General features: G+C 37.7%; 1 protein-coding gene across 2 annotated transcripts in view; it reads right to left on the reverse strand.

Moving 5' to 3' along the window:
- Nucleotides 1-552: 552 nt before the first annotated feature.
- The window catches only part of arfrp1 (ADP-ribosylation factor related protein 1), a 34438-nt gene continuing 22088 nt past the window's right edge, over nt 553-12902 (reverse strand). Inside the window, exons 5-8 of one of the 2 annotated variants that reach the window (XM_072556590.1) lie at nt 7869-7950; nt 6909-6979; nt 4385-4485; nt 553-1955 (exon numbers count right to left, since the gene is read on the reverse strand). In XM_072556590.1, coding sequence (XP_072412691.1) covers nt 1931-1955; nt 4385-4485; nt 6909-6979; nt 7869-7950 — 279 coding nt within the window. In that variant the 3' untranslated portion in view covers nt 553-1930. Of the gene's footprint in view, nt 2094-4384; nt 4486-6908; nt 6980-7868; nt 7951-12902 lie in introns of both variants that reach the window. The other variant, XM_072556588.1, reaches the window with a different exon arrangement.

Below are 12902 nucleotides of genomic sequence, written 5' to 3' on the forward strand. Positions count from 1 at the left end.
ATGGCAAACGTAAGAAATTTATGAAAGGAACCGAAGACCATCAGGGTCAAGAACTAGAAGACACAGAGTTAAGGCGAATGATAAAGAAAAAGAGCACATAAGGAAAAAGTTTCTCACAGATATCAGTTAGGATCCGGAATGCAAATGCTTGTGCACAGGAGTGGTGAGCACCAATAACTTCTGTTGCGCTGCGAGACAAAGACCTTTCTTTTACCTTTAACTTTAAAGATAATTATCAAAGCTACCCATTAAATTCTATCAGATCCTGGACATCTACATTCCTTATACCCTGGAGAGTAAGAAAAAAATGCACAAATACATTTTGGGTTACTTCAAATAAAATTCCATATCCCAAATATTCTTGTGCATAATGAAGTGTGTGAATTATAAGGAAATCAAAAGAAAAGCCTCATTACATTGTAAGTGGACAAGATTTAAACTCTGCTTTCCAATTACTGAAGCAAAAATTTTATTTCAGAAGGAAAAACATTTTAATATTTTGCATATCAAATGGAATGTATTTCAACATAAATCAGAGCTTCTTCAAGGCCAAAAGTTTTAATACATTTTTTATTTGAAATAAGGAAATAGAATAATAGACCACCAAAATTAGTTCACAATGACTTTTTTTTTGGATTAGTACTTCCAAAATAAAGGAAAAATAGTACAGCAAAATAAAATCTACATTTTACAAATATTTATTAAAGTGATTCGACATTAACCTCAACCCTTGTTCTGACCCCATGCTGGAAAGAAAGTGCCTTTTGCAGGGACCTATTGCAAACATTAAACTGCTGCAACCAAACGTACTTGAACAGTTACAGATGCAAAATATATATCTCCAAGATTTATCATTTACAAAGTCAGCAAAACAAAGAAACACACCAGATAAAAGTGCACACTGCATTACTGGCTGCTTGCACCTGGTTCTGTGGTTCACAGGCTGATGGGGTATGTTGTATAAAAATGAACATTTCCAGTTTTTTCCCCAAACTCCCATTGTATACATCAGCATCGTTCTGTTGCAACCTTACAAGCCACAGGAAATTCCATTGCTTTCTAGAACAATTAATAGCACTGCCCCTCCAGCCACTCAGCATACAACCTAGAACCTTTCCTGGTAAAGAACCTTTTCATCATTTGAGAATGCCATGACAACATTATTCTCATTTGAAGCTAGAATTTATACCACAGTTAGCTGTAATATATTATCTTGCATTCTGACTTAAGTAAGTCCACTGCTTACTTCTCTCAAGTCTAAAACTAACTCAAAAATACTCACCCATTTTTGAATTTTCTTCCGCCTTTGCGGACTGGATCATGAGTATTGTTTGACAGGTTGTTGCATTTTGTTAATTGGCTATTATTCATGAAAGATCTGTAGTAGGACATGTTTGGAGAACAAGTTCAATTTTATCCACATTCTGCATTGATAAAAGTACATTTCAAAAAGGATTGCTCGATGGGAATCAGGTGTCAGAACCCTGGCTGTTTTTTAACCTCACGAGTCTATGGGTGTGCTGTTTAATGTCTTGCTCATTTCATTGCCTCAGCCATGACTAGCTTACTAATCAAAGCCAGCACCCACCTCTCCTTTTGCTAGTCTGCACTACTCTCCAGCTAACTCAGTGAACTTCTTAATTTTTATTTAGAAATAAAAGATAGAAGGCTTAGAGAGAGCTTTTCTAAAACTGTAACAATAGTTTGTACTTCCACTAAAATTATCAATGGGTACAATAAATATGTGCACTAAAATATTTTACTAATGCACAAAACAAGCAGGCAATACAAATGCTGAGGAAGTAGTACTGCAGTATTATAGTGGTTTACAAACACAAATTCTGACTATAAGATATCACAGTTATTGAGCATTGTGAGTTTGAGACTATTTTCAGGTGACATATTCCCAAGACGTCGGAGATCCATTGAATCAGTTGATCGACAATTCAGCATCTCTGATAAAACAGGAGATTTAATGTTCAGTCTGAGATCTGAAAGAAATGCTTTATGTGATATCCTTTTGCCTTGGTGGCCTGTGAATGTTCCTAATCACACATTTGACCATCCATTCAATTCCATCATTTACACCTTGTCTGGAAGAAGACCGAAATTTGTTTTAGAATAGCATAATCTGAAAATTATCGAATATTCAATCAAGAAAGAACTCAAGAATCAAGACAATAAGGTTGAGAAACTTCTATGTGTAATTAAGTAATTTAAAAACATTACCATCTAATTTAAGGTTTCAAGTACTTGCTATTTTTGGGCACAGGTAAATGGAGGAGAAAAATATACAGTGGATACTTATTTTACCATTAAGTGTCAGATAAACTCAACGTCTGGTCAGTTCTTACTAGGACACTACAACATTAGCATGCTGTAGCAACTGAGAAGCAATAATTACTTTTGTTTTGGCTTGGACCAATAACACAAATGCACAACTATCATGCGCCCCCATCTTAACCTGAATAAATTGGATCAAAGACAAAGGACATACCAAATACAAATTACTCTCTCTTATCCCAGCCACCAGAGAATTATACCACCTGGAAATGAGTAACATGTTGTCCCAAAGCAACTACACATGGGAAGGTAATTTGATTTATCTCAATTTAGACATTTAGAGAGCCCCTTTGCAGTATCCAATTACTTTGTAAATAATTTGAAGGCTATTGTCTGACCTACTCTATCTGGAACTCTATTCTGTGCACTTATCACTCTATTATAAGAACTTTCTCATACCAGTCCCAAACTTATTTTTTCCATCTGCGTTCTCCTCTACACAAGCTTTACAATTCAGTTCAAAGCAACTTGTTGGATTAATCTAATGAGCACCATTTACTATTTATAAAGTTAGCACACCAGGATGAGAAGTGCAACTATTTGGATTTTTGTCAAAAAATCTATTCATTTTGTGATTTGTTGGTTTGGCTGAATCTATTGCCAAGAGTTTATAGACCAAATGCGAAATCAAGCAGGATCTTTCCTCCAGTTATGTACATTGACTGCTGTTTACTAGATTAATTAAAAGTAGTTCTCAAACTTGCTCCTCATTTCAGAATACTCCATAGGACTAATAAAACTGTTTGCCATCCTTTGTTAAAAGCATATTAGCTGTGTCCAAGCTACATGCACTTCTACAGTATTCACTGAATTAAGATGACCATATTCCCAATCAAGTGCATCTTCTCATGTCTGAAATAATATGAGGAGACTTTTATGGAAAATAAAGAACATGAAAGCATGGAAAGGGTTAAAGCATGAAGACCACTGGCAATCTGGAAGGCAGGATGGGATATGAATAGTGGAATGCTCTTACACCAATTAGCAGAGTAAGATTAAGGCTGAAAGGTCACTATGAGATAACACAAGTAATAAAGCAAGTTTTGTGTTAAGTGTTATTATGACAGGATTGATTAGATTAGATTAGATTACTTACAGTGTGGAAACAGGCCCTTCGGCCCAACAAGTCCACACCGCCCCGCCGAAGCGCAACCCACCCATACCCCTACCTTTACCCCTGACCTAACACTACGGGCAATTTAGCATGGCCAATTCACCTGACCTGCACATCTTTGGACTGTGGGAGGAAACCGGAGCACCCGGAGGAAACCCACGCAGACACGGGGAGAACGTGCAAACTCCACACAGTTAGTCGCCTGAGGCGGGAATTGAACCCGGATCTCTGGCGCTGTGAGGCAGCAGTGCTAACCACTGTGCCACCGTGCCGCCCACAATTACTTGGGACATGACAATTACTTGGGACCATAATTACTTGGGACATGACATTATAATATCTAATTAATTGTTAGTAGTCAGCTTGAGACAGGAGACTATTGTAATAGACGGAATAGCTAAATATCTATCATGACAGGGTTAGTCTGGAATAGAAGATCACTGTAGCAGAATTAGCAATAAATATTTAACCGTGACATTAGAATAACATGAAGTAGAATGTACAACTAAAGAGATAATGGGAACTAACATCACTGGTTAATTATGTAGCTAGAGTGAGGTACTTTGATTAATATAGTTGGACATGCTGATAAACTAACAGAAACATGATTTTAAAAAAAAGTATAAAAATCCACGGAGCCTGAGGTTCGGGGGCATTCGAGAATTTGTTTTCTCAGTGTCGTGGTTTTTTGTTTGCAAATAAAAGACCTACTTTTTGAAGAACTCTCTGCATCCTCTGGTGGTTCTATATTTTCTCCACAACAATTTCAGATTCTTTCTTTTATACAATATTACTAATAAAGTTGATAGATGTTCTCCATACCCAGTTAAACAATAATTTGCTGTGTTCTCCCTCTCTGAACCCCTGCTTCCCCTAACCAATTTATCCAACAGAAATCTGCTATGAAGGAAGAGAATCATTACTTACCCAGTAAGCGCTGAGCATGGCTGGACCAAACAGTCTCTCTTTCCTATTTTTGGAGCGCAATCACTAAAAGCTGTTTTAATGTCTCCCACTGAAAGGCAGGTCTATCAGTCATAAGGAAAGAATGAAGCATTAATGTTGGGGTTAATGGGCCCAAACAACCATAAAGTGGAAAAAAAAAAGAGATCATGCCAAATCTCAGAAAGAAATCAATGCATTATCAACATTACCATTAATCCCTCCACCAAAAAAAAATCTCCTTTACAGTTCCCAAGAACAGCAAAGAGGTCAGTTAGCTCAGTTGGCTGGATGGAAGTGCAGAGTGACGCCAACAGCATGGGTTCAATTCCTTTGTCAGTTGAAGTTATCATGAAGGAATTTCCTTCTCAACTTGCCCTTGCCCAAAGCATGGTGACCCTCACTTAAACCATCACTAGTTGAATCTCTGGAATGAGAAAGCAGCCCTATGGTCTGGGTAAGACCATAGTGACTTTACCTTTTGCCCAAAAAAAGTCAGCCTTGGACAGTACTCACACCAGAAGACAAAAGCTCTTGCTTTAACCCCTTCTACTTAATTTAACTGTGACTCTAATTGCCATTCTGGATAATCAAACTTTTTCCCAAGAACTCTTGTACATCTGAATTTAAATTTTCTCAGCTTCAAATAACCACATCAGGGCTTTGTTCAAAACTTCTGGTTTGAGACCATCACTGAACTCCTTAGTCAAAGGTAATCTATTGTTTTATCTTCTTCCTTTCTCAGAAGTAACGTTGTTGTATCTATCTTCATTCAGAACTTCTGCAGAACCTCCCCAATTTAGAAACAGAAACCCTTATTCTCAAACTACAGTGCTGTCCTTCTAAAATGGAGTTTGTTTATCATGTGTGGTTGTAAAACTCTAACAAATAAAAATCCATTAATCTTGAAGTTAACTCACTTTAGCTGTTTTTTTAAAAAAAAAATCAGCATGGCTACAGAAATACCCAAAGTTAATTATTAAACTCTTCAGACGAACAGAAAAACTTATGTCAGAATTTCAGAATTCAAAAGTTTACAGTTAAATGATATACAGGAGACATGCACCCAAAAGGAAGTAATGTTTAAGGAATGCCTTACAGGAAGAAAGTAAGGCAGGGAGGTGCAGAGGTGTGGGAGGATGTGTTAGAGTTATATGTAGGGCCTAAGGAAGGCACGGTCAACAATGGATAAGTGATTCAAATCAATGTTGAAGAAAAGGGTAGAATTACAGGTATGCAAATGTGAATTCAGACACAGACAGCAGCATTTTGGATGACTTAAATGTATTGGTAAAGCTGTATGGATTGTATTGGTAAAGTCACGTTCACAGCTAACAAAAGCAAGAATAAGAGATTCTGCAGATGAGATGAAAAGAGGTAGAGTTAAATGATGTTATAGGAAGTGATCTTAGTGATTTCATGGTCGAGGTCAGAAGTTCATCTGATGGAGCAAAAATGCAAAATAATGCCTTTTCAATATCTAATAAGATTTAGTAATATTTAATTAAGAGTCTGTGTTTATGCATTACAGTCGAGACAGGTGGCTACAGTCTAAAGAGAAGAACAGTAAAACGGTCAGTGTTTCTGTTTCTGATTATTATCCAACAATAATCAATTAGATAGTAATGTGCAAACAGAAGACAAAACAGGTTTTTCTGTCCCTAATGATTCAACATAAAAAGTAAAGTTACCAATACTCAGACCACCATACAGACTACTCTCAGAGAGAGGCGATTGTGGTGGTTTAACCGGAGAATCTCCATGCTGCAGGCGAGTGGACAGGTTGAGGAGAATCCTTCATAACCTCAGGAATTAAACCTATCCTATTGGCAACATTGTATTTCTAACCAACAGTCCAGGCAACTGAGCTAATGCATCCCCTAATGATTTAACAGCCTACTGAGTTTTTGTCAAGATCACAGTTGAAGAATGGCTACTTGGGTAATAGAGCCTTCAGTGCCCTTGGAACAGTACTTCAGCAAAATGAAGTACCTTGATGAAACAAAAGTTGTCATTCTTCATTTTGTCTCCAGTTAAGTCAGCTTCCTTTCACGAAGTAGCTTGTTTCACATGAATAGATAATGGAGGTCTTGGTACCCATGTGCCGACTGTAACTTTAGGACAGAATGACTCTCTGGGATATGCAGCATGGCAATTTCAACTGATATGTATTGTGACTATTAAGTGTAAAGTGCTGTGCTAATCTGAAGTTATATCCATGGTTAAAAAAAAAAATTAAGTGCTATTTACACAGGCTCTTCTAAATGGATTTTTGATCTCTCTCGGAATCGTGGAATATATGAAGCTGGCAGAAAATGGAGTTGAAGTAGAAGAACAGGCACAAAGTGGGTCTACTCCAAGTCCTTTTGCTTATATTCCTCAGAGATCACTGAGAACATAGGTCAGCTATGTTGCATGTTTTAAGATGAACTTTCTGATTAAAGAAAATTTAATTTCATAAAAAATTAATAAGGGAAAAAAGGGACAAACATGACAAAACTAAAAGTACCTCTATATCCTGTTTGTTAGCCAATACCAACAATGGAACCCCTTCAAGCACTTCAGTGGTGATCATTTTTTCTGAGGAGATAAATGGTTTAAGAATGTGATTAAACACCTCAGGCATATTGGTATTTTCTCAAGAATAAACTGGTATTTATACCAAACCTCAACATGAACTAAGGATATTTCAATTATTTCAAATCATTACTGAAACAATAGGAAAAATGATCACAAACCTCCAAAGGAAGGAATTCCTATACATGTGCAGCATTTCCTTGAGCCAGCAGTGAACAGGGAGGTACAACGTATTATCACATAAAGCTATCAATCCAAACACATCAGCTAGAATTCAACCAAAAATGGCAGGATGGAAAAAAATTCCCTTGATGTGTTGCAAACACTTGACAAGATTTATTATAATCAACAGCTTTGCTAGAAAAGCCATATCACACAGATGCTGAGGTTATGGCAGTGTGAGGATTAGGATTAGAATTGGGTTGATTGTCATATGTACACACATGAGTGCAGTGAGATGTTTACCAAGTTGTTACATATGACACCACCTTAGGTACAAAATTACCTAGGTACAGGATCTTGGAAATAAATTAGAACAATAAAGAAATAAAAAGTTCAGCATTATAGTCTTCCAAGCATACCGTGCTGGGCCTCAATTATGCTTGATCTGGTCCATTCTTCTCTTAACCTAAATGCTTAATATTGACACATAGTTCAAAAAGGGATATGTATTCACTCTCAAGCATTGATCTTTCTCACCTTGATAAGTACACAAAAGTATTCTGACCCAAAAATCAAACACAGCAAGTCAGATGGGAGCCAAAATCCCAAATGAGTGACTTTCAAAGAATGTTACACATTACACTCATTCTCAATATGGGCAGAATGCTTATAAACATACACATCATTCGCTCATGAAATAATATAGATGTTCTCTTTGCATAATACATACCAAAAGCTATTTTTGACTCAGACAATCTCTCTTCATCAGTGGAATCAATTACATATATTACTCCATGGGATTCTGCATAATACTAAAATGAAAAAAAAAGTTCATAAACTGTGACAGCATACAAATAGAACATAATTGGCTTTGCAGTCTCTATAACAAATCTTCTGCAGTATCGTTGAACAAAGTTGTATACTGGCAATGTATAATTTCTTGCCAAGGACACATCTTTAGAATGTTTGTATAAATCAACTCCTGTTTTAGAATACAGACTATTTGAGTGTTAGTCATATTTTCAGGCTAATACGCTGTGTGAAAAAATGCTATGCTTGTGTATAACTCAATGCATTTAATCAATAATTAATCATTTTGGCTACAAATGATGTTGTTAATTTTAATCTGATTTTTACATAAACCAAGTAGTACAGAATTTTGATACTTAAGATACTGTTACTTGAAATAAGTCAGAACTAAACTGATGGACTGTTCCAGTTTGATTCCTGGGATTAGAATAGTGAGAAGGTTATTTTGACTAGCACAGATTTGTTGATCCAGAGTGCCTTCTTTCGTACTGCAGACCACCTTTATGATTCCATGGCAGGACTGATGTATGAAGAAAGACTGGATCAGTTATGTTATGAAGATGTGGGTGTACTACATCTTTAACAGCTAGCAGTGACAGCACCAAGTGTTCTCAATAAGATACAATGTAACATGTGCTCCAGCTACTGGGGCAGCTAGTTTCCTGGAAACGACAAAACAGATTTGAATTAGGCCAATCAGTTTGAATTATACCCAGAGAAATACTAAATTCCAATCAAGTTTGAATTGAGTAGACAGACGATCTTAAAAGCCAATGACACAATCCGATGCTTTAGGGTATAGGACTGGGGAAAATTGAACAATTGGGAGGAGAACTGCCAACACACCAACAGCCATAGATTGCTCATCAGAACTCTGAGAGGTACATGTCCAGAGAAGGAGTTTGCACAGAGAAAAACCTCAACACTGACCTGGAGAGCCAATCTACTGACGAAGATAAAGAGAAGATTCAACTGTTGAATGGTTTTAAAATTTCAATTTTTCTGTCGGTTTTAATTGGGAGTTTTATCGGACTAGTATTATAGAAGGGAAGGTAAAAGATAGGTTAGAGGAACTAACAAATAGTTGTTAGTTAATTATTCTCTGTTTCACTTTAAGAAATAAAGTTGTTAATTTTTACTTTAAATAGCTGTTGGCCACTTGAATTAGATTAGATTAGATTACTTACAGTGTGGAAACAGGCCCTTTGGCCCAACAAGTCCACGCCGACCTGCCGAAACGCAACCCACCCAGACCCATTCCCCTACATTTATCCCTTCACCTAACACTACGGGCAATTTAGCATGGCCAATTCACCTAACTTGCACATTTTTGGACTGTGGGAGGAAACCGGACCACCCGGAGGAAACCCACACAGTCAGTCACCTGAGGCGGGAATTGAACCCGGGTCTCTGGCGCTGTGAGGCAGCAGTGCTAACCACTGTGCCACCGTGCCACCCAATTGTTACAGATTGCTGCACGGGATAAATCTTTTCTGTCTTGCTGGTTTTAAATTAAGCAGAAGGGTTTACCCTGTGTCATAACAGTTAGGACTATATTCAGTGAAGTTTAGAAGAATTAGAAGAGATCTCATATAAACCAAAAAAAATCTAGCAGAACTAGACAAGGTAAACACAAAGAATACTCCAATGACTGGCAAGTCCAGAACCAGACACTACAGACTAAAGATACAATGGTTAGAGACGAAAACACGGCAGATGCTAGAATCCAAGGTAATCAAACAGAACACAGCAAACCAGACAGCATCAGGAGGTGGAGGTCAATGCTTTTGGTGCTAAAACGTGGACTTCACCACCTGATGCTGCTTGGCTTGCTGTATTCTTCAAGTCTCTGGCTTGTCTACTAAGTATTCCCTGGCAGAGAACAGTTAGGACTAAAAGGAGGAGCAAGTTCTTCACCAGACTGGGGAACCTGTGGAATTCTCTGCCTCAGAAAAGCTTAAGGCCAAAACATTGAATGTTTCCAACAAGTAGCTGGATTTCATTCTTGGGCTAAAGGTTTCAAAGGTTATGAAGTGAAAGCAGGCACAGGGTACTGAGCTGGATAATCATCCATGATCATATTGAATGGCAGAGCAGGCTTGCAGGGACAAATGGCCTACTCCTGCTCCTATTTTCTATGTTTCTATGGAAGTGGCAACAAGTGTGGAGTTTAAGAATTTTTCACTGGATGCTTATATAAGTTAAAATATAGACAAATACTTCAAATAGTAAAATTTACTCAAATTACACTTCTTTAAGAAATCTTCCTCACTTTCCCTGCCATCTGTGTGACTGGACCACAAATAGTCCTTGAGGACATAGGCAATTCCTCCTCCATCAGTGGAGACATTGGGTGCTTTCAGGTAAGTAAGGAATAGGATCAATAGTGAGTAAAATGAATAGGTAAGTCAGACTGTCACAAAAGAAATGCGATAGACAGATCTGATAAAAACGGGCTTCCATTTTTACCTGAACTCCTCATCAAGTATAGAGTTATGAAAACAATATGTACTGATCAATCCCAAGCCATCCTTTTTCCATTTGGTCATTAAGGATATCTTCTCCATTCTTCACAACATTGCTTAGCTCCTTAATCTTCTCAGCTCCCCAACAACTACTGAGAGATTAATCTATACAATCCTCAGATACTCGAGACGTCCATGCTGAAATGCAGCTGGGCCTGGATAGTATTCAGTCTTGTATTACAAGTGGCGAGTAATATTCATGCTACACAAGTGATGGGCCATTGCCATATCCAACACAAAAGAATCTAACCATCGATGATATGACAATTGACACTCAATTGCATTATCATTCAATCCCCCACTATCAACATCCTGGGGATACAGTGACCAGAACTGACCCAGACTAACCATATAAATATTGTGGCTGCAAGAATGGGTCAGACGCTAGGAATTCTGCAGCATGCAAATCACCTTCTGCCTCCCCAAAGCCTCTCTACCACTTATGAATCACAAGTCAGGAGTGTAATGGAATATTCACCAGTTGCCTGGATAAGTATAGCACCAACACTCAAGATGCTTGGTACCATCCAGAACATATCAGCCTGCTCAATTTATAACCACGTCCACAAACATTTGCTCCTTCATAAACCATCGCACATTAGCAGCAGTGTTTCATTTGGAAGGTGCACTGCAAAAGTTCATCAAATTTTTTAGACAGCATCGTCTAAACCAATATGCACTTCCATCTAGAAGGACAAGGGCAGCAGATACATGGAAACACCACTATATGCAAGCTCCCCTCCAGCCTACTTATCATTCTGAATTGGACAAATATCAACATGCCTTTAATGTTGCTGCATCAAAACACAAACTGTGTTTCACCTTCTCAAGGGCAACTAGGGATGGGTAATAAATATTTGTTCTGCCAGTGACATCACAAGTCATGAATTAATTTTTTAAACTCCGCTGTGAATTAAAACTATATCACCATTCCTTTACTATCACTGGATCAAAATCAGAGAAGTCTGTTTCTAACCACACAGTGAGTGCACACCTGCACCAGAAACATTGTAATAGTTCAAGAAGTTGTTTTATCATGACCATCTCTCAAAGGCAATTAGAAATGTCCTCTTGTCGCTTAAATCCCATCAAAGAATTTAAAAATGGGTTATAATTTTGAACCATTACTTGTCAACATTCAAAATTCACCTCAGACAATAGAACTGCCATTGCCACAAGTACCGAGGCAATTGAAGACTGCCCCATACCTCTTTCCCAGAAGAATTATAGATGAATAATAAATGCAGTAAAACATGTCACATACATCCAATGGAAGAAGAAACAAATACCCAAAGTCTTTCTGAACAAGGCACTCTGGTTCCACACTCCCTATTCCCAGCAAAACCCCACATTTCACAGAATCTATGCAGAAGCGGCCCTTCAGCTCAGAGTCTGCACCAAAACTTGACCTTCAACATGATTCCATTTACCAGCACTTAGCCAATAGCCTTGAAGGTTATGATGTGTCAAGTGCTCGCCTGGGTAATCTTTAAAGGATGTGTGGCAAATTTCAATTATCCTTTACTTTAACCCACTTGGGAAAGTATGTTGATTCTCAAGCTTCATCATGCTCTGATTCACCATAAATATTTAAAGATTAAACTGAAATATGCGAAATCCAAAATTTCCTGTCTGATGCAAATCAAGGCCAACAGGAAACATTGCAAATGTTCTTGTATTTACCAAGAACTACTGTTTATTAAAGATAAGTAAGTTCTAGCTACACATAAAACAAAACTATGAATAATCCTACTGGAATATTAACCCCATTTTTAAAATCCCTACAAACAAACAGAAAAACAAAGAAACACTGATGTTATGTCTGGAGGGGAAAAAATAAACATTGGAGAAAGGCTGCCTAGATGTTTCTCATGTTTCCCATGACCTTACATTCTCTAAATTCTTTAACTTCTTCATAGGATACATGGGCTAGCTGGTACATTAATTGTAAAGTCTCTCAGTAACTGGTTAAAAGGGACAGCTTATAACAATTGGTGGGAGAAAATAACTTTTCTCAGGCTTCATTTACTTGTACTGCAAAGAAATCTAGAAGCTAGCCATTCAGCAGTCTTGAGGCTTCTTCCATTATCATAAACACTCAAAATGCTGCACTTGTCTGGAGCCAACCAGAGATGTCCTCAGATGGATGACTTCCAGTATCCACAACTGTCACAACAGTGTAACCCAATCAGAAAGCTGTTGCTGGACGAATCTCACTCTGCATCCCCACTTCATTAACTTGGTGTTGTATCTCACAATAAGTTCCAGTTGTGCTTTTTTTTTTAAAAAAGTGCAGCAATTCCTTCCACAGTCATTGGTTTCAAAACAGTTCTTTTTCTACTTTAGTCCACAATCAAGAATAATGAAACATAAAAAAATGCAGTCTTTGCACATTATGCTTGCCAGGCTCTTAATTGAAGACTGCCCCA

Source organism: Chiloscyllium punctatum, chromosome 37 (genome assembly GCF_047496795.1).
Source record: "Chiloscyllium punctatum isolate Juve2018m chromosome 37, sChiPun1.3, whole genome shotgun sequence".
In the NCBI taxonomy this organism is placed as follows: Eukaryota; Metazoa; Chordata; class Chondrichthyes; order Orectolobiformes; family Hemiscylliidae; genus Chiloscyllium; species Chiloscyllium punctatum.